The 24,731-nt window shown below is 42.5% G+C and overlaps 1 protein-coding gene and 1 long non-coding RNA gene across 4 annotated transcripts in view; one reads left to right on the forward strand and one right to left on the reverse strand.

Annotated features, from left to right (window-relative positions):
• The window catches only part of GRIA1 (glutamate ionotropic receptor AMPA type subunit 1), a 323,093-nt gene that overhangs the window by 190,696 nt on the left and 107,666 nt on the right, over window positions 1–24,731 (forward strand). For all 3 annotated transcript variants that reach the window (XM_032158439.3, XM_032158438.2, XM_032158437.2), the window contains exons 8-10: window positions 5,875–5,979; window positions 17,758–17,868; window positions 18,580–18,786. In XM_032158439.3, coding sequence (XP_032014330.1) covers window positions 5,875–5,979; window positions 17,758–17,868; window positions 18,580–18,786 — 423 coding nt within the window. The remainder of the gene's footprint in view (window positions 1–5,874; window positions 5,980–17,757; window positions 17,869–18,579; window positions 18,787–24,731) is intronic.
• Window positions 23,572–24,361, reverse strand: LOC131383673 (uncharacterized). Its single transcript, XR_009213863.1, has 3 exons — window positions 24,344–24,361; window positions 24,012–24,145; window positions 23,572–23,640 (listed from the first exon to the last, which is right to left on the reverse strand). It is a non-coding gene; the product is annotated as an uncharacterized LOC131383673 (long non-coding RNA).

A 24,731-nucleotide genomic window follows, 5' to 3' on the forward strand; every position in this document is an offset into this window, starting at 1 on the left:
CCTGCCTGCCATCTAGCGAGTCATTCAGAATATTAATGAACCCACATCCTGGAGGCCCTCAGCACTCCAGGAAGGATGCTCATATGTCACCTTCTGGATGGGGGAGAAGATTCAACTCCCCAAGTCGGATTCTTAACATAGGGGAGGTAATAGGCATTTGAGAATATGATTTTTTTAAAAGAAATCTGTAGATTCTTTTTCTTAGAAAAATGCATATATGTACATACATAATTTCTGCATGACCAGGAGTAGAGAGAACATAGATACTCCTAGAATCCATCCCAGGGCCTCAAATTTAGAATACTTCCCCTAAATAGTAATCATCCCTCTTAGTCTTTGTTTTTGCAACCTGCCAGCCAACAATCAAGCATATGGAAGTGAAGGTATGCTCAGAACTTTGCTAGATGGGGTCTGGGGTTGGGTGAGCAATGGAGTTTAAGATGCAGTCCTGCCTTTAAGGGCTAACACAGGTGGGCTTATGGTGCTGTGGATGGTCAGAGCAGAATGCCATCACTGAGGAATGCAGACATCAGCAAGGCTTTCTGTAGGAATGTGACTGGCCTTTCAATAGGGTGACCACTTTATTATCTAAAATCTATCATCCAAATGGGAACACTTAGGAGTGAAAGGAAAAACCACTATCAATTATTCTAGAACAAGAGGACCAGCACTGTCCTGCGTTAGTCCATGTGCATTGTTATAAAGAAATACCTGAAACTGGATAATGTATAAAGAAAAAGGTTTCGTTTTAGCTAACAGTTTTGTAGGCTGCACACGAAGTATACTGCCAGCATCTATTTTTGGTGAGGGCCTCAGGAAGCTTCCAATCATGGCAGAGGGTAAAGGAAGAGACAGTATGTCATGTGGTAAGAGAAGGAGCACGATAGATAAGGGAGGAGGTGTCAAGCTCTTTTACACAACCAGCTCTCATGAGAACTGAGTAAGAACTTATTCATTACCATGGGGAGGGCACCAAGCCATTCAGGAAAGTTCCGCCCCCATGATGCAAACACCTCCCACCAGTCACCACCTCCAACGTCCGGGGTCATATTTTAACATGCGACTTGGAGGGGACAAATATCCAAACTATATCATGTCCCAGGCAGACTGAGATGGGGTGGTAATGGAACCCTTAAAGGTATGGTAAATTTGAACATGGAATAAATCGGGTTTTGGAGGTTCTGGATGGGGATGTCAATGATTCCCAGCAAGAGACAAGGTAGGATGAGGATACAAGCAAGGACTTGCAGGTCTCACATTGGCCTGTTAGGGAATTAGGAATAGAAGAGCTGGGTTCCAACCGTGGCTCCACCCAGCACTATCTGGGGGATCTTGAACTAATTGCTTGCCTTTTCCAGATCGGAATTTTTCCTGTCTGCTAAACAGACATAATCCTCCTAGTGCTGCCTGCCCGACTGGCTTGTCACAGGGCTTAAAATTTTAAGAAAGCATCATGCTTGTGGGCTGGGCATCGTGGCTCATGCCTGTAATCCCAGCACTTTGGGAGGCTGAGGCGGGCAGATCACGAGGTCAGGAGTTCGAGACCAGCCTGGCCAACATAGTGAAACCCTGTCTCTACTAAAAATACAAAAAATTAGCGGGGTATGGTAGCAGGCACCTGTAATTCCAGCTACCTGGGAGGCTGAGACAGGAGAATCACTTGAACCCAGGAGGCGGAGGTTGCAGTGAGCCGAGGTTGTGCCACTGCACATCACACCAGCCTGGGCGACAGTGTGAGACTACATCAAAAAAAAAAAGGATCATGCATGTGTTTCTTTGAACTTCAGGGAAGCTGCATGAGACAGTCAGAGCCAAGATTATTCTTCCCATGACTCAGGTAGGAAAGTGAAGCTTAGAAGGGTTCTGAGATTTGCTCTGGCCAGAGTACCTAGGATGTGACCCAGCAAGGACCTAGCTTACAGGCCTCACAACCAGTGAGCATCCAGGAGGAAGGATCCACCTGTCCAGTTTGACTGCTCGGCTGTGTCCTTCAGGACCACCTTTCAGGATCCAGTGAGGGCAGGGGAGAGGAGTCACTGTTGACATCTGACAAAGATTCTTTGCTTGACCAAACTTTAGTCAGGCTTCTGAACCTTCTCCTAGGCCCATCTGTGCAGTTCTTGTAAAATCCAGTTTTGGCAAAGAACTTGCTAAGTCGATTTAGCAAGAACCCTGTCCACCATGTCCACCCCCTTTTCCAAGATCATCTTCTTCAGCCCCCACCATCCCCCAGATTATGTCAGATCATCCTGGTCCATCTTCAGCAAGAATCCTCTTAGGCCATTTTAGCCAGAATTCCTCTTAACCCCGATGCTTGCTGTTAGTAATTTCCTATCCACTGCCCCCCCACCCTGCTCCTTGGCTATATATTCCCACTGGCCCATGCTGTATTCGGAGTTGAGCCCAATCTCTCTCCACCTCTGCAAGACCCCATTGCAGGGGTCTCTATACCTATTGCTACAATTCTGAATAAAGTCTTCTTCACTGTGCTTTAACAAGTGTGCTGATTAATTTTTTCTTTAACACAGCTGAAGTAATAAAGATATTAACCCACATTCTTTCAGCACCAAGCAGGAAAGGAAATATATGCTTCAGCCTCCCACCAGCAGCAGACTCTGAGCTGGCACCCAGTACCCTTTACAGGAAGCCCAAGATTAATTCTCCATCTTTCATGGAGGGAGTTGAGGGTGCCCGGAGTTCCAGGAGCAGGAACCAAGAAGAAGTGCCTGGGCTCCATCAATCTGACCTCAGTCACCCTGGGACGGGGAGAGAGAGGGATAAGTGCCCAGATCCCAGAGCTCAGACCTGATGGATGGGGACAGTGGTTTCAAGATACATATTTCTGAAAAGTTTCTTCCTCTGATTGTGAGTCCTGACTCTCCTTGATAAATGGTTTGGGGCTGAGCCATCCTCTTGAACTCTCCTTGCTCTGCCGTCATGGAATGGTGTTTCTGGGATCTCTTTCCCATTCTCTGATACTTTGTTTTATCTCAGTGCATGTAAGACTTGGCTTCTCCAACTAGATACTAACAGCCTTCAGTTACCCTTGACCTCTCAATGACTTACTGTGAATCCTGGAGTCAAGCGCCATCAGCTCTGAGTCTCAACAATCTCATTTGTGAAACAGGCAAAATAACCTCTGCTTTGACTACTCACTGGGTTTCTGTGAACATGAAATAAGCAGCTTCCTGTGAGATCACCGTGACAGTGCAATGGGTCCTTGGGTCACTAGAACTGTGCAGGTAGGACCCTTGACCTTATTGGAAACTGAGGAAGGCAGTGACATGATCCTTCTTTCTTCTGAAAGAGTCCCCTTGTCTTAGACAATCTACCAGCCCCAAGGCCTCAATTTTAGATTTTATTTTTCATAACTTTTACCCACTCTACACAGCACAGTAGTAGTAGTCATCATTATCATCATTATTATCGTCTAAATAATATAAACTATGCATTGAAAACTTATGTCCCAGACAATGTGCTAAGTACTTCTTGGAGGAGGAAACCAAGAAGCAGATAGTTTGAGCAAGGAACCTATGGTCATACAGTTAGAATGAGCAGAGCACGACCTGGGGAATGCCCAGCAGCAATAGCAGAAAGCAGGTAGAAAACACTACATTGCACATTTTTGTGTTGTCCTCCTGAAGCCTAGCACAATAGCACTGGCCTGTGTTTCGGCGAACACTTGGTACCTTAAGTGAAGATACCAGAAGTTACCAGAAGCTCCAGATTTTAGACCTGCCTCTGCCACTGGTTAGTCATAAGACTTGAGCAGATCACTTTACTTCCCAGAGTTTGGCATCTCCCATGTAAATAAAGATCATAATCTCTAAATGACATACTTCAGGGGGTCCCTGTGACTAGAGATGAAATAATATGTGTGCAAGTGTGTCATAAACATGAGGTTTTCAGAAAGTAATGTTAGTATTAAGTATCACCATTAGCAACAATAATAATAACAGCTGGCATTTTTTGAATACTCACCATGCACCGAGCATTGATCAAAAAATATTTAATCCTTAGAACAACCTTAAGACATAATTAACTCTAATTGGTTCCATTAAACAAATGAGAAACTTAGTCATAGAGAGATTATGTACTCTGCCATACTAATATGCCACACTGATTATTAGTACGAAAATTGAGACTGGGGCTGAAAAGTAGATGCCTATTTGGATTATTAATGACACTTTCAGTTTGGGCAAATGAGTCTACCGGTCTACCATCTGCACATCTATCCAAGTCTGTTTTTTTGGAATGAGTCACTTACGTGGTACCCACCAAACTAACACTATCTTGAACTGGAAATAAGGGAACACTAAAGATTGGCAAGAGATTACTGAGGTGATAAGAAGGCGAAGTTGCTGATGGACTGGAATTTCTCCTTTCTCTTATTCTTTGTAGTAGAATCTGTACTTTGTTTTCTCTCTGAAAAGCAAAGATAGCCCAGACATTTATGGAGCTGGGGATTTCTCCAGATTTCATCTAAGAAAGTAAAGAGCATGTTGTAAAATTTGCTCAGTGCTCTGGGCCTGTTGTGACCTCCTCACTGAGACTTCAAACCAGACGGTGACAAGAGGGTCAACCTCAAAACAGGAACACACACACGTGCACACACACATGCATTCTCTCTCTCTCAAATACACACAACCCCCAGCTCTTCTTATACCTTCTAACAACAGAGGAGCTAGCCACTGTCAGAAAAAAATATAAAACTCTGCAAAGCTTCCTTTTAAGCCATTTGAAGGGGGGAAATAAACAGTGCTGGGTCACAGGGGTGGATTTGTATTTGTAACAGGTAGACACCTCACCTCACTGGCCTTAGGCAAGAGGGATCTGAGGACACGTGGTGGATCACTATTAGAGAATATGGTTGCTTGTACCTGAGCTGATGATACTCAGCTAGACTCAGCCTCAGTTTGAGAGTGGTCTTGGATGACATTTATCGGTCACCTACAGAGCAGCAAGCTCAACCTTAAATATCTCGGATCTCCATGGTGACCATTTAACTTTTGATATGAATTTGAAGATAGAAGGCCATGAAAGTTTGATTTGGCCCATGTGGAGAAGTCTCATGTGGCATATTTGAGGGTTCCAATACAATTTTATTTTAGCCAACTGAGATTTCTTTAACACCTTGCGTTCTCTTGTCTGAACACAATGGGTTCTCCCTAGGTGCTTTGAAGTGTTCACACCACTTTCACATTAGCAGTTATCACTTAAGACTAAAAAAAAGGGGGGGGGCAGAGATTTTTGGAAACTGAAGGCTTAGAGAGCTAAATTGCCTGAGGGCACTTGGCTATTAAGGAGTAAGCTGGGGTTAAATCCAAGTCTTTCAATTACCAAGTATTTTATTCCCTGGACTCAGGAATAAAGAAGAAATTCTTAAAGGAATTAAGAAGCCATCCCCAAGCATAGCTTAAGGCTTCATTCATAAAGCTGGCTTCTTGTCCTGGGTCTTCTGACTCATTGGCGATGGTGCACCATTTTCTTTCCTTTGCAGGCCCCCCATACTTTCTTCATCTTCAGATGTGTATCTCAGAAGGGCAGTAGTGGTCATAGTGGTTGTGTGATGAGAGGTGTTTGGTTAGGGATGGTGTAGACATTGCACATTAGCATGCACTCTGACCCATTGTTAGTATTTGCCTAAAGAAATAGGTAAAAACAATTGTCAGGATGAATCCCAATTTAGGGAAAAGAGGTCTCTACTGCATCCGTTGCCTGTGGCAAGGGAGTGAAGAGTTTTAGCATTCAGGATACTCCAAGACATCGTTCCATGGAACATTCTTGGGTTCTGAATTTCTACTTCAGTGGAAAAAGCAAACACACATAAAGTACATCTGAGTTCACTGCCCACCACTGGGTTTTGTTTTCCAGGTGCGATTTGAAGGTTTGACAGGAAACGTGCAGTTTAATGAGAAAGGACGCCGGACCAACTACACGCTCCACGTGATTGAAATGAAACATGACGGCATCCGAAAGGTAAGGTCCCCCTTTACTTCCATTCTGCAGAGAGGAGAGGCTGAGCAGGGACTCTGGCCAGAGCTGAGGGCCTGTGAGTCTACCTTTTCTGGACTGGATCTTTGAAGAAACTCAGAAAACACAGATTCTAGACTTGGCTCTGCCACTAACCAGCTGGGACATTGGGCAAGTCTCGTTCTTCCTCTGAGAATCCATTCACTCATCTGCAAAATTGAGATTAAAAAATCTCTACATTTGTCCCAGGATGCTTGTGAAAATCCAAGGTAGAGGAAAGCACTTCTAAAACATAAAGTAATTGATGTGTATAAAATGCCACTGCTATTCCTGAGGGATTCTAAACTAAGAACTTGAGAATGATGATTATTGATGAGGTTAACTATCTTTTCCTAATCAATACTTGGTCATATCCACTCTATTATTTATAAAAAAGTAAGAGTGAAAATATATATGTTTACATATATGTATAATGTATAATATGTTTACATATGAAAATTCTTAGAATAGCAGTCAAATCCTTGGAATAACATTTCGAATTCTACCAGAACCTATGTGCCCTGGCCTCTGCCGATTTCTTCAACCTTAACCCTTGATACTTCCTTCATCTCTCCACTCCAGTCATTCTGTTTGTTTTTCACCTCCCTGAATACACCATGTTCTTTCTCATCACTGAGCCTTCATACATGTTTCCTCTGCCTGGGACTTCCTCCACCCATCTCCCTCCTCTTGCCTGCCAATCCCTCCTCAGCCTTCCACACTCAAAGTAAATGTCATTCCCCAGGGAAGCCTTCTCTGGCCTTTCTTATTATGCCTCATGGAAGGTGCTACTTCTCTGCTCATGGTCTTCATCACATTGCTAATTCCTTTTGGTGGCATAGCATAATGACTGGGAGGCATTGTACAGCATGGCATAGAGCTGGTAGGGTGCCATGGATCAGAATGCTGGCTCTGGAATCCTCAACACTGAATCCTGGCTTCACCACTTACTAGTCTGGGATTCCGGATAATTTATTTGAGCTCTTTGTTCCTTAATTCTCTTATCTGGTAAGTGGGGATCACCTTAACCATGCCAACCTCATAGGGTCATTGAGAGGATTAAATGATCTAAGAGTGTGCAGAAGTTCTAAGTACTGGGCCTGGCCCATTGAAAGTTGGGTCTTAATCTCTCAGACTTAATGCTCTCTATGCCTGTGCTGTCAGATAACCTTGCCACTAGCTGTATGTGGCTATTTAGGTTGAATTTTAAATCAATTACAATTTAAAAATCAGTTCCTCAGTTGCACTATCTACATGTCAAGTGCTCAGTAGCCACATGTGGCTAGTGGCTACCACATCAGGCAGCACAGATGTAGAACATTTACATCACTGCAGAAAGTTCTACTTTGAAGTTCTCTTTGTACGCTCTCCGTCCTCACCTCCTTTAAATCTGTCTTCTCTGCTCTTGTGTCTAGAGCCGCATCTTCTACCTCATAGCCAATCTTATCTCATTCATTAAGGCTATGTTAGTTGTCTATTGCTGCCGTAACAAATTACCACAAACAGTGACTTAAAACAACACGGATTTATCGTCTCACAATTCTGTAGGTCAGAAGTCTGACTTGAGTTTCACTGGACTAAAATCAAAGTGTTGGCAAGGGCATGTTTCTTCCTGGAGGCTCCAGAGTTAAATTTGTTTCTTTGCCTTTTCCAGTTTCTTAAAGGCCACCTATATTCCTTGGCTCCCATGTTACCGAGCTTTCTCCATATTCAAAACTAGCAATGTTACCTCTCTCTGACCCTTCTTCTATCATCACATCTTCTCGCTAACGACAGCCTTCCAGAGCCCATCTCCCACCTCTGACTGGGAGATCTCCTCCTTCAGGAATCAGCTACAGTAACCTGCCTTGACTTACAGCAGGTACCAAATAAGAGTATTTGGCTACTACCTATTTGGCTATGAATGTAGCCACTGGGGATGTATACACTTTTCAGCAAACTTTTGGCATGTTGATTGTACACAGACACTCTTTCTGGGCTCAAAAACCCTTGAGAATGACACTTATCCAGAAATAGTCCAAGTCTGAGTTCATTTTTATTGTCCCATGGTCTTCTGATTTCTGCTGCTGGAGAAGACATTTGCTAGGTCACTTCGCTCTTATAACTTTCAATTTCCACATCTGTAAAACGGGCACAGATCATGTCTGCATTAGCACCTGATCGCTGTTCAGTGAATGTTACCTGTGTTAGTTGTTATTAATAGCTATGGTAAATGTTGAAGTGGTAGCAAATGGCTGAAATCTGGAAAACACTGAGGTGGCTTGTTTATTGTTTATTTCTTTCAAAGCATTTAGCAGCTGCTGTTAAGAGTACTGCCTCTGGAAGGGACACCAAATATGTGACCATCTCCCCAAGGCCATCTTCCTTTCAGATTCTTTTTTTTTTGGAGACAGAGTCTTGCTCTGTTGCTCAGACTGGAGTGCAATGGCATGGTCTTGGCTCTCTGCAACCTCCACCTCCCGGATTCAAGCGATTCTCCTGCCTCAGCCTCCCAAGTGGTTGGGATTATAGGTGCCCATCACCACACTTGGCTAACTTTTGTATTTTGGGTAGACACGGGGTTTCTCACCACATTGGCCAGACTGGTCTCAAACTCCTGACCGTGTGATCCATTCACCTCGGCCTCCCAAAGTGCTGGGATTACAGGCGTGAGCCACTGCGCCCAGGCTTTTTTTTTCTTTCTTTGTTTTTTGAGGCAGGGTCTCACTCTGTTGCCCAGGCTGGAGTGCAGTGGTACGATCATATAGCTCACTATAACCTCAAACTCCTGGGCTCAAGTGATCCTCCCACCTCGGCCTCCCAAAGTGCTGGGATTACAGGCATGAGCCACTGTCCCCAGCCCCTTTCTTTCAGATTCTGAGAACTGATGGTATCACCCCCTGCCTTGAAAATGAAAACATAGATGTAGCATTTTTGTGTAAGGCCGAAGCAGGCAAGCCTATTGCTCCTAGATAGAAAATTGTTGACTGTAGACCTGGGCTTTTCCTCAGAATCCTCAGAATGGCCTTTTGCCCTCAGGCAAAAAAGAATATTGCTATTTCCTGGATAGAACAAATTGGCATTTCTACATTGTATATGAGTAGTTGTGTGTTTGCCATAATTAAAATATGGATGTTGAACTGTTTTCCCCAACTCTGGAGTAGTGGATTAGCTTAAAATATAGCCAGATTATTTTCTACACATTAGTGGTCACTAGATATATTGGGGATATACTGAAGGTACAACAAGTAAGAATAGAAGCCAGAGACTTCTACTCCATTTCTGCCATCATCCAGCTGTGAGGCCTTCAGCATGTCTCATAGTCTCTCTGGGTCTCTAAAATAAATTAGAGACATTGGGCTGTGCAAACTTTAATTCCTCTCAGCTCTGACACCTTGGATGTCAGTGCCATCTGCTGCATTTTTACCATCCTCTCCCTACTCACATTGTTCCTCTCCTGGCTGGACTTCTGCTTCCTCTGTGAAAGTAGAGTTTCCACTGGGGCCTTCATCAATTGATAAACTGTCCTTTGGTATGAAATTCCCCAGTTGTTACTCCCAGAACCAGAGGCCCCAGCCCTTTGAGTTGACCCTAACTATTGCCCAGAGACTGTTGGGAGACTTTTTATCTCTTCAAGACTTGCTCTTCATCAAAAACTTCTCAGAACTGGAGGCACTATAGCAAGATTAATGGTTCTCAAGCCTCAGCAAATAGAAGAATTACTGGGAGGCCTTATTTAAAATGCAGATTCCTGGGTCCCAGCCCCTGGGTACTCTGCTTCTGGAGAACAGAGACGAAGCCTAGGAATCTGCACCTTCTTGAATCCTCCTCTCCAACCCGCAGATTTTCTGGTTGGTGCGCTAAAGGGTTTGATAAGAATCACTGGCAACTACTAAGGAAAGAAGATGGAAGTAAAAGAAATATAATATAATATAATATAATAAATATAATATAATATAATATAATATAATATAATATAATATAATATAATATAATATAATATAATATAAAATTTACAAAAAAAGAAACACTGACAGGGTGGCTAAGAGCTTGGGCTTTAGAGGCAGACAGACCAGGATTTTAAGTCTCTGCTTTAGTCTTTACTAGGCACATGAACTTGAACACATTATTTAGCCTCCCTGCAAGTCATTACATCACCTCTAAAAGGGTGGTAATACTCTTTGCCTCCCAGGATCACTGTCAGGATTGAATAAGACAATGCCTGTTACCCCACTGCTTGTAGTAAGGGATTCAGAAAAGTAGTGCCTGGCACGTAGTGGACATTCAGCCCACATTTGTTTGCTTGTTTGTACTTTTAAACTCCCTTCTATAGGCCACAGGGATTTTATATCAGCATTGCATTTGGGCAAGTCAGGCTGTGTAAGCCTGTAGAATGGATAAATCAGCAAAGAGAAATAACAGAGTACCTTAAAATCCATGAGCAAATGGTTGTGCTTTAGTTTTCAGGTCCTGGGGCTGTTTTTAAACTTACCTTCCAATGGCCAAATCCTTTCTTAGAATGTGGGCTTAAACATCCTTTGTTTATGGGGGATCTGCCTTTCAGAAAATCAATTCCTCACATCTGTGGCTTCAGGCTTTTTACTCAATCAGCCTCCTAACAAAGTAATTTCTCTGATTTTCAAGGGTGACCTAGTTGTACTGGTTTCAGTGAGCATTACATGGCTTTACCTGATTGTGTATAATAAAAAGGAGCTGTTTCTTCCAGATTTGGAGCCTCAGAGAAACTCTTCTGATCATCAGGACTATTTCCTGTTCACCCATGTGCCAGTACACCCTCTAGGTACCTGGATACAATTTGACATCCCACTGAAATGTGTGTGTTCCAAGCATCCATTCATCATAAAGTTTAGGGGCTTCAGATACCAGGATGGGTACTTGCTCTACTAAAATGGGATCCTTAGGAAATCCCATTCAGGGATACCACTTCACTATGGGGTACTGATTTAGGGTCTCTATCTGAATAAAATATCTTCTCAAAGTCTGGTAGAATCACACATTCTGATAAATGCCCACCCAACGGAGAAGTTTAGGGAAAATTATCTTACATTTTTCATCGAAGAACGAGTATTGTTGATTTAACCATCTTTTCCCATCACCATTGTTCCTATAGCAATTTTTAGACTGGGTAGAGGCACCTACTTCTCATTTCAATTTGATTTGAGTGGCCCTGCCCTGCCCCAAGTTTATTATCCCCACTACTGACCCTGTGTGTAGCTGGAATGAAAAGACTGGGCAGGAAACAAGACTAAAGGGACACAAAGTCCTGCTGATATCAAAAGTAATCTTCTAAAGTCCCAAAGAATTTATAGCTTCCCATTCCATATGCTGTTTGGAAGTTTTGCTTTAAATCCTTGTTACCCAATTTTGACCATACTGAATCATGTTATAGCATCAGATGTAGATATAGCATCTCAGATATAGCCTCAACCTCACCACCTCTCTCCATTTCTACTGCTGAGCACAGAGCCCAGGCCATCTTCCACACACCACACAGTAGCCTCCTTATTAGTCACGAGTCCTGCTATGATCTTGCCCCTCTACAAGGCTACTTTTCCACCACAAGAGCTACGACAATGGTTTTCAAATATATATCAGGTTATATGGCTCCTTTCCTTAAAACTTTTACCACCTTCCTGTTGCCAGTAAATATACAATGTGGCCCCCAGAGCCCTCAATGCTGCTTCCCTGTGACAGCAGCTCTCACCCCTCTTTCTCTAGCTCATTTCTCTGCAGTTACACTGGCATCTTTGCATTCCTTGAGCACAACCTCGCCCTTTGCTCAAGTCACTTGCATAGGCTATTCCTTTACCTGGCATTTTCTATGACTAGAGTTTCATGTGCTGTGTGCCTCCTTGTCATTCAGGTCTCAGTCCAAGTGAAGCCACCTTGGAAAGGACATCCTTGACCAAGCATTTTTAAAGTCACTCCCACTCACCCAGCTCACAGTCACAATTTCCTTTTTATTTGTACTTTTCATGGTGCTTATTCCTTCTGATATATTTTTGTTGGTTGATTGATCTAGATTGGTTGGCAAACTTCTGCCTACTGGCCAAATTCATCCCACCACCTATTTTTGTACAGCCCATGAGCTAATGGTTACATGTACATTTTTAAATGGTTGTAATAAATCAAAAGACCATTTTGTGACATGTGAAAATTATGAGAGATTAAAATTTCAGTGTCCATAAAGTTTTTCTGGAACATAGCTATGCTCATTTGTTTATATATTATCTATATCTGCCTCTGCATGACAACAACAGAGATAAGTAGCGGCAACACAGACTATATGATCCACAAAGCCAAAGATATCTACCCTCTGGCCCTTTAGGATAAAGTTTGTCAACCCCTGGTCTGGATATGTATTTTCTTCATACTTCTCTACCTCCTAAATGTTCTAAAATGCCAGCTCTCTAAAAGCAAGGACCATATTTGTATTTTTATTATATTCACAGTGCCTAGAATATACTGAAACAGAGTAAGCACGGAGAAATAAAAGGTTGTTTATTACATGACTGGGAAGTTTATCAAATGTTTCTCGGCAATCAGAGAGCACACTATGCTAGCCCATATTTCAAAAGATCTGCCAATAAGTAAGGGAAAAAAATGCTGCAAATTTAATAAAATAACACCTCAAGCAGAACTCAGATAAAGTTACACATAAACTTATTAACTTCAAATCTTTTAAGTGTGTTAATTTAGATAATCCTAGGTGCTGTAACAGATAAACTCTGAAATCTCAGCTGTTTAATGCAAAAGAAGCTTTTTTGTTGTTGTTGTTGTTGTTCACTCAGTGACCACTTTTTTGGCTGAGGGTTCTGGCTAAGACTCAGGCTCATGGACCCTCCACTGTCTACTTGGGTCTTTCTGGATTTCAACATCCAGCTAACAGATAGGAATGAAAGAAAATGGCAACTCTGCTGGAGATTTTTGGGGCATCAGCCTAGAAGAGATGCACATCACTTCTGTTGTATTCTGTTGGCCAGAACCCAGTTACTTGGCTCAACCAGAGGTAAAACAAGCTGGGAAATGTCATTGCGCACTAGGTAGCCACTCTCCACCAACATCTCTACACCATGGAAGGAAAGTAAGAATGCTTGGGAGTCAGCTAATTATCTTGGCCACAATAGACAACCTAGTCTTTTAAAATTGATTCTAAAGGATCTTATTTTTTGAGGTAAGGGGCTGTGGTCTCAGAGGCAGCCTGGAGATACCAGTTTCTGAATTTGATTTGATGACTGTGCAATGTAGATCAATTGAATTTTCAGTTCTATGATCATCTCTTTTTAATACTTTATCCACTTAAAAAATCTGATCTATCATCTAGGTTCATTTTCTACATTCACAGAATCTTTAGAGGTAAATGGAAAACAAGGAGATCAAAAATTATAACTGGCCCCAGGAGAAGACCTCTCATTGTCAGAATTGTTTAAATCCTCTCCTGACTGGTGGGTCCCAATCTTTACCAACTACTAACTCTGATTTACTTTTAGATAGAATCGAAGTTCCTGCATATCCTCAGTAGAGAATCAAAGTGCTGTATAATAATCCAACCATTTCCCAAAGAAAGGAAAATTTGCTCTTATCTCTAAAGTGCAACGTCTCTTCAAAAATCTTTGCCAGCTTTCTTTTCGTCAAACTGTAGAACCAGATTTCTCAGTCTACTAGCTTACATGAGGCATAGGCATGAAGCTGAGTATCACTCAGCCCACTGACCCTGACAATATTATGTTTTATCTCCCTACAAATGAGTTAGAAATAAAATAGTTTTGTTTACAACTTCTAACTATTCTACTAGCTTTTGATATGAAAGTACCTAGCATATAAGCCAAGCTATACAATATTTTTTAGAGATCCCAATTTAACAGTAGTGCTAAAATTAATAAGTAGTGCTAGCTTTGAAGGACCACTATCCTTAAAAATTAAAGTATCTTTCTAAGCCATATACATCTGGCTTACACAGATTCATCTTGCTTTTTTTCCCCATCTTGTATGAAAACCTTGGGATTTTACAGCAGTGTTTTATAATTTTTAAACCACTTACCCCAAACATTCTATATGTAAAGAAGGGTTATATTGTCAAGTGAATTTCAAAATGCTCTATAATACGTGCTTCTTTTGCAGATAATGTTCAATAGCAAATTGAAAACAGAAATGTCTTGTAGTATAGAAACCTGTTAACCTTCAACTAGGCACTACCCTAATGAATATCATTTTTTAACTTACTGGCAATATGAACGGTGCACTATGCTAATTGTTTCACATGCATTAACTAATGTAGTTCTCATAGCAGCCCATGAGGCAGGTACTATTGTTATATCCACTCTACTGATCAGGGACTGAGGACCACAGAGGTCAGGTAACTTGTTCAAGCTGATAGTTGGTAATTAGGAAAGCCTAGCTTTTAAACCAGGTCTGGCCTGAGGCCAGAGACCAATATCTTAACCACTGGGCTCCCTCTTTTTTAAAATAATACATCTTAATACTCGGTAGCTTTTAGAGGAATTGGTTGCATGTCAAAGGAGGCAACTTCCTTTCTACTGATGGTTGTGCAGTTTGAGTAGGAATATTTAAACCTGTGGACTAATTGTGAAGAAGAAAGAGAGGAAGGAAAGGAGGAAGAATAGGAGGAAGGAAGGGAGAAAGGATGGATGAGAGGGAAGAAAATGAACAAGAAGGAGGAGAAAGGGAAAAGAAAAAAAAAACCTTAGCACCATCTATGAGGGGATAAATCATATTTGACAGATATTTTCCCAGGTTTGTATTGATTTTATTAAATAATCTTACTTTTGAGGTCCACAAGACCTGGGTTCTATGTCCTGCCACTAATCTACTGTGTAACCTATTATTTTGTTAGATCATTTAATCTCCCTAAGCCTAAGTTTTCCTATCTGTAAAGCACAGAAAATAATCCTAAGCCTGCCTGCACTGTTTGCATAGTGTAAAGATGTTATAAAAGTACTGTGGAGATTTAAAAAACAAAACAATACCAAAGCAGAAAACTTTACATCATAATATACTACCAGAGTGCTTTTAAATATCTGTTTTTCAGCTAGAAGGCTCTTTGTAAAAGGCAACTCTTGAGGGAAATCCCAACAGATGAAATAGATAAAAAGCAGAGCTGACCATTGAAGCAAGGGTGAGGAAGCCAGAGCTCTCTCCTCTTCACTGCCCCTCACCACCTTCCATGAGCAGTGAAGGGCCCCACAAGTCTCTTAGGGTTCCCTAGAACACAGTCCTTGCAAAAGCGAGGGAACCGAGACCACACTGTCTTGAGCAAATCCTGTGGTCTCTGAGCCTCTGCTTCTCCTTGTGAAAAAGGAACAAGTTGGACAAAATGTGATTCTCCAGTCCCCTTCCAGTTCTGGCATTCTAGAAACATGAGTTTCTGGTTCTTCTGTCATTAGAAAGCAATGTCTCCTTCCACCTTGACTAACAGCATCCCTCACAGGGAACATGATACACATGCCTGCACTGAGGGTAAGCCTCCATGCAGTATCCTGAGAGACATGCTCCCCGTCAGACCTCCGAGCTGTCTCAGCATCAATAGGGTGCACCATGTCCATGCTGGGTCACTGCTGCCTGGATGCATTCATTGTCTCCACAAACATTTCCTGAGCTGCTTCTCTGGGAAAAGATGTGCTGGACTAAGACAGGAACTTTGGAACAAGTATGTTTATTTCAGTCTTGTCCATGAGAAACTCATAGCACCAAGGAGAGATGGGGACAGACAAACAAACAGCTAGACCTAGTGTTCTAATGGGAACGTACACAAGGCACTCAGGGTTGTCTGGCATGCGGGGGCACGGCCCTGGAGTTGGTCTCCCTGGCTCAGATCCTGGCTCCACGGCTACCCTGTGGCCTTGGGAAAGTTACTTCACTTTCCACATCTCACTTTCTGCATACTTAAAATTGAAAGGATACTTAACTACCCACTTGGCGGGTTTTGTGAGGATGAAAGGAGTTAAAACATAAAAAGCACTTTAAAAAGTCCCTGAAATGCAAGCATTCAGTAAATGATAACTAATATGATTTCAAGTCCAGAGCCCAATCCCTTCTTAGGAAGAACAGCATAGTGGCTAAATGCAGCCTCTGGAGAGAGATTGTCAGGGTTCCAGGACAAGCTCAACCACTTTGCAGCTACTTCACCTCGGGCAAATTAACACACTCCCACAAGCCAGACGAAATGGCATGAAAACTGTTGAACACTTAGCCTCTGACATAGCAAGAGCATCATCAGTGCTGGCAATTATTGTTGTTAATGGCTGCGAGATTACAGGAAAAACTATTTCCAACTGAAGGAGCTGGGAAAGACATGAAGGTGAAGGTGACATTTCAGCTGACATTTGGCAAGTGCCTCAGTTTTTGCGAGCCTACGCTGAGTTCTGGCTGTTGATAGACCTGTTCATCCCTCTGCATATGCACTTTTAGTTCTCTTTCCTTTTTCCTTTGTATCTAGAGCCAGCAGAATGATCACAAAACAAAACACAATTGTCTAAAGCAAACAGAGATTAGAGACAGAGATAAAGAGAGATAAGTATAGGAGGTATAGCTTTAAGAGTGTGTGTGTGTGTGTGTGTGTGTGTGTATTAGTCAAGTCATTCTGCTGTTTCCAAACCTTCAATGATCCCCTGTTGCCTTGAGGTGTAGTCTACACTGCTTAGCCTGGCCTTCAAAGCCATCTGCTACCTATTCCCAGATACCTACTGCCCTTTTGGGCTAACTCTATCTTCCACCCAGGACCCACAGAACTTAAACATCTAGGCAGATTCCTGTCTTCATATCTTGGCTCATATTCTCCCTAACCTGAAAGGTTTTGGTCCAGACCATTCATCTCTCATGATCACAAGCCCTGATTCCTCCTGTTGCATTTTGCCCTGAGTAAGATCCCACACTTGGCTTTTGCTTCTCCGAACTCCTTAGGCCCACTCACTTGTCACTTCTGCGGCCATGTCATGTCTTCCCATGGTAGACCAGAGGCGTTCTCAGAGTGAGGCCTATCTCTCAGACTTCTTTGCGTCTCATCAACCCGTCCTGACAACAAGCAACACTAATGTTTTAGCTCAGAGCCTTGAGCACAATAGCAATTCAATTAATATTTCTTGAAAGACCTTGGAAAATGAATTAGTATAAATAACCTACTCAAATTTGAAAAATTAATATTGTCAACCATAATTTTTAGGCACTCCTATATATTCAGTATTGTAATAGTTTATACTTGGAGACAGAAGAAATTTTAAAAAATAAAGGATAAACAACCATGATAGGAAGTTAAATCTAGATGGAAAAATATAGTTAACTTAAAAATAAAGTAAAAGAATGTAATATTTAAATCATATGATTCCAACTATAGTTCAGAATGAGTTCACTGAAGGGCAGGGTTAGTAGACATGGGGGAAAGAGGGGTTTGGCCCTGTGAACAACTGCAGGGAATTAAATCCCATGGTCCTGGCTTGCATTGTACAAAGCAGACTGGCTGTGTAAACAGTTAAGCCCTTATCTCTCGGAGGTGGCAATTTCCAAACTGAAACAATTATTGTGGGGATTTTCCCTGGGAGCAAAATTGGGGGCACCTGAAAAGCACTGTGCTTCTTATTGTTTCTGTTTACCAATATTTTAGAGCTCGGTGTGTCCAATTCTTCATGAGCTCCTTAATTTCCTGTCTCTGGTATTGACTGGGTGACCCACAGTAGGCCAGTTCAAAGGAGGCTGGCCTACCTGACACCTCCACTCTCTTCTCATTAACAGATAGGTTACTGGAATGAAGATGATAAGTTTGTCCCTGCAGCCACCGATGCCCAAGCTGGGGGCGATAATTCAAGTGTTCAGAACAGAACATACATCGTCACAACAATCCTAGTGAGTACTCAGTCTTTCATCAAGGTTACTTGGGATTCAAGCTAGGCCAGCACAAGAGTTTTCCACCAGGACTGAAAGCTGCCCTTTCTTCTTGCCAAAACTGTGTAATAGATAAAAGCAGCAAGTCAAAAAGGGAATGCCCTGAAAATGAGAGGCTCTGAGTTTTCATTCTGTATCTCTTAGTTTCACTGTCTCATCCTTTGTACCCTTGGGTAAGTTACTTACTTTCTCTTGAGCCAGCTTTCTCATATTTAAAACATGAGACTGACACTAAATTGTGCTGGTTTTCATCCATCCTCCCTCAGTAGAAGCTATTTTCAAAGAAAGTCCAATACATAAAGTAGCTGTAAGTGAAGATGCTGTAATTTTCAGTGACTGATCATGAGAAACCTGGAGCCTGTTTAGGGTCTATTTCTCCTTCAAGATGACCCCAGAGGTATTTCCAAAAAAATACAAAATATCCTGGAACATAATTTGAAAAGCTGTATGCCCTATCTCAGTGATGAAACATTCTTATTTTAACAAAGTTTGCTTCCTTAACCCAAGAAGCTTGTAATAAGGTAGGGAGTGAAGACATTTAGGAAGTGGATTGAGGGGCTAGAGAGCCTTCCCCAGTGTTAACCAAATGTGATATTATGCTATGCCAAAGTCCTCCCTACCCATGGGTGAACCCATAACCCACATTCTCCTATCTCCCCATTTCTCTTCCAGGAAGATCCTTATGTGATGCTCAAGAAGAACGCCAATCAGTTTGAGGGCAATGACCGTTACGAGGGCTACTGTGTAGAGCTGGCGGCAGAGATTGCCAAGCACGTGGGCTACTCCTACCGTCTGGAGATTGTCAGTGATGGAAAATATGGAGCCCGAGACCCTGACACGAAGGCCTGGAATGGCATGGTGGGAGAGCTGGTCTATGGAGTAAGTTCACTGCAGGGCGGGAAATTAGAGGGCGGAGGCAGAGGGTTTGACAGGAAATCATTTGGTGGTTCGGTGGCCCTGCCCACAGATGTCTATGAAACCCTGTAACTGAGTGTTGTTGCTGCTGAATAGATGAGTCATCCAAAATCCAATTTCTTAAGACACTCTTTGTTCAGGTTACTGGTCCCAGCTCCCTCAATCCCACTCAAAGTCTTGTGACGTCAGTTGATTGTTGTCCAACACAGGTGACAGCATAGCTCCAAGATCAATTTTCTTGAGGCAGACTGCTGAGTTGTCTACAAAAAGTCACTTGTGGCTCTCTCAGTATCAGTTTCTTCTCTGATATTAAATGCATCTGGAGCCAACCTAACTTTCTAGTCACTTGCCTCTCTAGTTTCATGCTCTCTCATGAAGTTTCCAATTCAGTCAAACGCCCCTCAATTACTCTGTTCCCTAGAGTGCTCCCTTCCATTCTCTACCCCTAAGATCCTACTCCTTCAAAACCTGTATCAAATAATACTTTTTTCAGTGTGTGTTTCTTCTCATAATAGGTATGAATGTGCCTTTTAATTGTTCTCGCCTTCCCCTATAGAATTTAGTTGCTGGTTTTTTTTCATGGCTTACCCTGCCTTGTATAATGGTTACCTGTGTAACAGGGGTAGGTCTATTCTATGTTTATAATGCTCATCACACTTGAAATAACTCCATGCACAATTGCTATAAAATCTTCAATAAATTATAGCAGTTTTGAAAAGCTGCTGAATGCCCCACATTGTTTTAAGCATTTAGGGAATTATTGAGAAGCGAAAGATTTGATCTTTTGCTTAATACTTTATGAGGTAGAAAAGACCCCATCTTTTAACATTTTATGGGGTAGAAAAGACAATGTGAGAAAACAGTAAAAGGTAGCATAGAATAAGGAGTCTATATTGTATGGCTCAGCTAAGGGCTAACTAGAGTTTGTCTAGCCCTCAGTGGGGATGTGAAACTTGAAAAATGACCATATTTAAGCAGACAGAGAGGACAGGCATGGTGGCTCACGCCTATAATCCCAGGATTTTGGGAGGCTGAGGCAGGCCCATCACCTGAGGTCAGGAATTTGAGACTAGCCTAGCCAACATGGTGAAACCTCATCTCTACTAAAAATACAAAAATTAGCTGTGCATGGTGGCGGGCACCTGTAATCCCAGCTACTTGGGAGGCTGAGGTAGGAGAATCACTTGAACCCAGGAGACAGAGGTTGCAGTGAGCCAAGACCATGCCATTGCACTCCAGCCTGGGAGACAAGAGCAAAACTCTGTCTCAAAAATAATAATGAAAAACAGAAGAGAGAAAAGCAGCCCAGGAATTTTTAAAGTATAAACAATAGGATGGTCGTGGAAATAAGTAAGGTGTGAGAGGAGAATGAGAAAACACATGGTTTTTGTTGAGGACTTGGGTTGAAGAGTAGTCAGGGATACATATGAGTAAAAAATAACAAGAGGAAGAGTGTGGATGATTCAGTGGGCATTGGGAGATCACTAAGGTATTTGAGCAGAGAGACAACAAAAGGCAATGGAAGAAGCCTCCAGCTGCCTTGTGCAGGGAAGGGACCACCACGGCTTCACTCACAGAAACTAAAACACATGCCAAGCCCCAGATCAATGTTAAGTGCTCATAAGGACAAGCAGCCACTGAGGAAGATGATAAATCTTCTTGTTTCATATCAGAGCAAGAGGAGCCATGGTGGCCCTGAGAGACATACAAAAGGAATTCAAAGAAGAAAAAGATGGAATAAAGGAAATCTTCCTCAGGGAGGTGGCTTTTGAGATGACATGTGAAGGTGGTTATTGAGTTGGGGAATGGGATGTGCTTCTCCCCTTTCTTATTCCCTTTACCACCTCTCACTTTGGGAAGCTCCATGGACAAAAGGTAGAGACCTGGATGGTACGTGCTGCATCTGGAGGCTGGTTTCCATGGGAACTCCCATCAAGCTCTTAAGGTCATCCCCATGGCAACTGCTATGCACTTTTCACCTTCTCTAGCATTTATCTTCACCTTCACCTCATGTAATATGGTTTGCTTGGTTAAAAGTCTGCAGTGTGGGCAGAACAATGCCAGGATCACCCCCAGTAGCCAACACAGCTGGTGGTGAGTCACTGGCATAGCAGGGCTCATGCCAGCTGGAGTTACCTATGGGTACCTCAGCAGCCAGCCCTGCCCCAGTAGCTTCCCCCTTATCAGGACTGTTCCTCTCCCCAGGAAAAACAGTTCTGACCGGGTGCAATGGCTCATGCCTGTAATCCCAGCACTTTGGGAGGCTGAGGTGGGTGGATCACAAGGTCAGGAGATCGAGACCATCCTGGCTAACCCAGCGAAACCCCATCTCTACTAAAAATACAAAAAATTAGCCGGGCGTGGTAGTGGGCGCCTGTAGTCCTAGCTACTCTGGAGGCTGAAGCAGGAGAATGGCGTGAACCTGGGAGGCAGAGCTTGCAATGAGCCAAGATCGCACCACTGTACTCCAGCCTGGGCGACAAAGCGAGACTCCGTCTCAAAAATAAAAAACAAAACAACAACAACAACAAAAAAACAGTGTTCTGAAGACTCTGTGATGGCCCCAGTTGGATGCTCAGCCTTTTTAGTTTGGCTTTCCTTTTCTGTTCCCTTGGGGAAGAACCAAGTGATTTGGAGAAGCATCTCTCAACCACCAACCACCAGAGATCAAGAAAAATTCATTCGGAGGCTTCCAAATTTATTCTTTCTGTGGCTTTCTAAATAACTAAGTCAATCAGGGTCTCTCTTATCTTCCTTTTGCTCCCTCTTTTTCCATCAACAATGATAGTAGTCACATTTCATCGTGTAGCGTGTGCCAGGTGCTATGTTGAATACTTTACTCACATTCTTTCATTTACTCTGCATATCGACTCCATGAGGTGGGTAAGATTACTGTTTACATTTTATAGATGAGGACACTGAGGTCCTCTAGGTTAGATAATTTGGCAAAGGAAACACAGCTAGTGAAAGCAGAGTCAGAACATGCAGCTCTGGCTTTTGTACTCCACACTGGGACATACTGCCTCTGTAGAAATCCCACCATCCAAATGCTAGGCGGTAAAACCAATATTAACTGAGAGAACAGCAAATGTCTGCATTTGCAGATGCCATATGCTGCAAATGAATTTTCTGCTCCTCACATGGTATATCTTGGTGCCTCCTTCACAGCTGTCTTTCCTGTCTTTCCTTTGTCTTGGTGAAGCAGAAAGAGAGAGAGCTTTGCAGACAGACACCTGGATTTGAGTTCCAACTCTGCCAACTTGCTGGCCACATGACTTCTCCGGGGCCACCCCTGTGAAACAAGGAATGTGAATTCTTTACCACAGGCTGTGATGGGGAATATTCATTTATGCAGGGCCTGGCTCAGAGCAGATCTCCATTTCTGATAGTTTTATTCACTTTATGCTTTTTTCTACCACATGAAAACTATATGCTGTTTTCCCAGGATAGTTTCTAGACATCACATATTTTGTTTTGGGATCTGCTAGGTCAGTGATTCTAGAGGTGTGGTCTCTGGACCAATAGCATTAGCATCACCTGGGAACCTATTAGAAATGCAGATTCTCACATCTCACCCCAGGCCCACTGAATCTAGAAACTCTGGCGTGTGTGTCCTTAAGAGCCCTCCTGGTGATTCTGCTGCACACTCAAGTTTGAGAGCCATTGTCCTAAGATATCAGTTTAAGAAAATAATTTTGAGTGCTCACACTTCACAGTACTCTCATGTATTTTGAATTATCTTGACCCTCACAAAACAAGCCTGTGAAATTGGTAAAACAAGAATTATTATGCCTGTTTTTAAAATGAGGAAATTGACATCCAAAAAGACAACTGTTTCATTTGAGGCTACACAATCAGCCAGTTGCAGAGAAGAGCAGCCGGGTCTGAGATCCACTGTGCCCTCCACTACCCAGTGAAGCTCCAGTGAGAACCTCAGTTATTGGTGGTGGAAATCAACTTCTGAGGCCTCTCAGTCGATATTAACCAAGTTAAAATACTACTGCTTTTCACAAACCACCTTCCCTCTCTAGATATGAGTTTCTTATCTGTAAAATGAAGTAGTTGAACTTAGCATCTCCCAGTATGTGTGTATCCTACATATACGGGTACCTCTTGATGCTTAGGAAGATGAATGACCCATGGCCAAATAGTTTTGGAAGTGCCACATTCTACTTACCCCTCTTGGAAATTATCAGTGCATTGTGGTCATCTAAAGGTTCTGGGAAGTTCTGCCCCAAACATGTTTATTTTTATGTTATTTTCATGTTATTAACCATCCTTCCAGAAATAATGTTCTATTGAACAAATTTTTGAACTACAAAATGAACTAAGCTTTAGGACAATATGGAACAGGCCGGGTACGGTGGCTCACACCTGTAATCCCAGCACTTTGGGAGGCTAAGGCAGGCAGATCACTTGAGGCCAGGAGTTTGAGACCAGCTTGGCCAACATAGCGAAACCTCTACTAAAAATACAAAAATTAGCTGGGCATTGTGGCACATCCCTGTAATCCCAGTTACTCAGGAGGCTGAGGCATGAGCATTGCTTAAACCCAGGAGACAGTGGTTGCAGAGCCAAGATCACACCACTGCACTCCAGCCTGGGCAACAGGGCAAGACCCTGTCCCCAAAAAAAAGGCAATATGGATCAATGATTTCCAGTCTACGGTCTCTTATTAAATCACATTAGGAAGCATCCAACAAATCCATGCAATATCATTTACCCCTTTCAAAGCTGGTCTTCATCCACCTCCCTTCTGGATAACTTGTGGTCAATCCCTCCAAGTCATTTCCATTACTTTTCTCCCCCATTCTTTTTCTGTTGGTTTACAAACAGAAAAGTAAATACCTTCTCCCCTGTACTGTCTTGTATTTCTAGAAATTACCAAGATTTATGCAGTGAGTATGAGGGGAAAAAACAGAATTACTATGAAATTTACACCTGACTTCACGTTGATTAATGGAAAGTTTCTTTCTACACGTGAGAACTTAATTCATCCTGAAGCCAGGCTTTCTATTCCACTTAAAGCACCTTCTCAATAATCCCAGACAATGAAAGTAACCAGAGGAAATCTCTAAGCAACAGCCAGCTGGTGGGTGGGCAGCGCCCTGATCTGCACAGCATCTGTCACCAGCTTCACATCTGGGCTGTTGTACAGCATAAGAGAAAGCAATTTGCTTTGAACAGACCTGCATAGGCATGTCTCTCATCTCAGAAATGAATGCTATGGCATCTGTCCATGGAAATCCTCTTAGGTTTCCAGGATCTCTTGATCTCAGGCCAACAGGAACAGTGGATTTCTGTTGAGTAGATGCCAGTGCTTCTGCCATTGGAGAGAGGTAGGAAAGACAGGAGAGCAAGGCATGGTTGGTGATTCCATGTGCTGGGTGCCTAAGGATGAATATTTCTTGCAACCTTTTTGTGTTTATCTGCATGCTGGATTTGAAATTTAAAAACTGTATTATGTATGTATTTCTTAGACTTCTTCCTGAAGAAGAAAATGACTGCAATACTACTTTACCTTTTCATCACAGGCTATTATTCCCATGGTTCCCTCCTCCTGGAATGCTGTTCCATGCCAGAGCAACCTGTCAAAATCATACCCCAATGCCAACTTTATATGCCACCTCTTCCAAGATGCAGTCCCTTATCTCCGCAGCCAGAATGAATCCCTCCCTGGTCTCTGGTAGTACTCTGTATATCTTGGATAACACATACCCCTTCCATCTTGTAGATTGGAAAATTGTTTGTGTGTTTCAATGTCTCCTACTAATTTGTAATTTCCTGAGGGTGGGGACCATAGTCTACCTACAACTTTCAGCCTGCAGATTGCACATAGTAAGTGTTCAATACATATCTATTGAGTTAAATTTGCCTTTACTCAGGACTATCTTGGTTGCAGGAAAAAG

This window comes from Hylobates moloch, unplaced genomic scaffold, assembly GCF_009828535.3.
Source record: "Hylobates moloch isolate HMO894 unplaced genomic scaffold, HMol_V3 SCAFFOLD_6, whole genome shotgun sequence".
NCBI classification, from domain to species: domain Eukaryota; kingdom Metazoa; phylum Chordata; class Mammalia; order Primates; family Hylobatidae; genus Hylobates; species Hylobates moloch.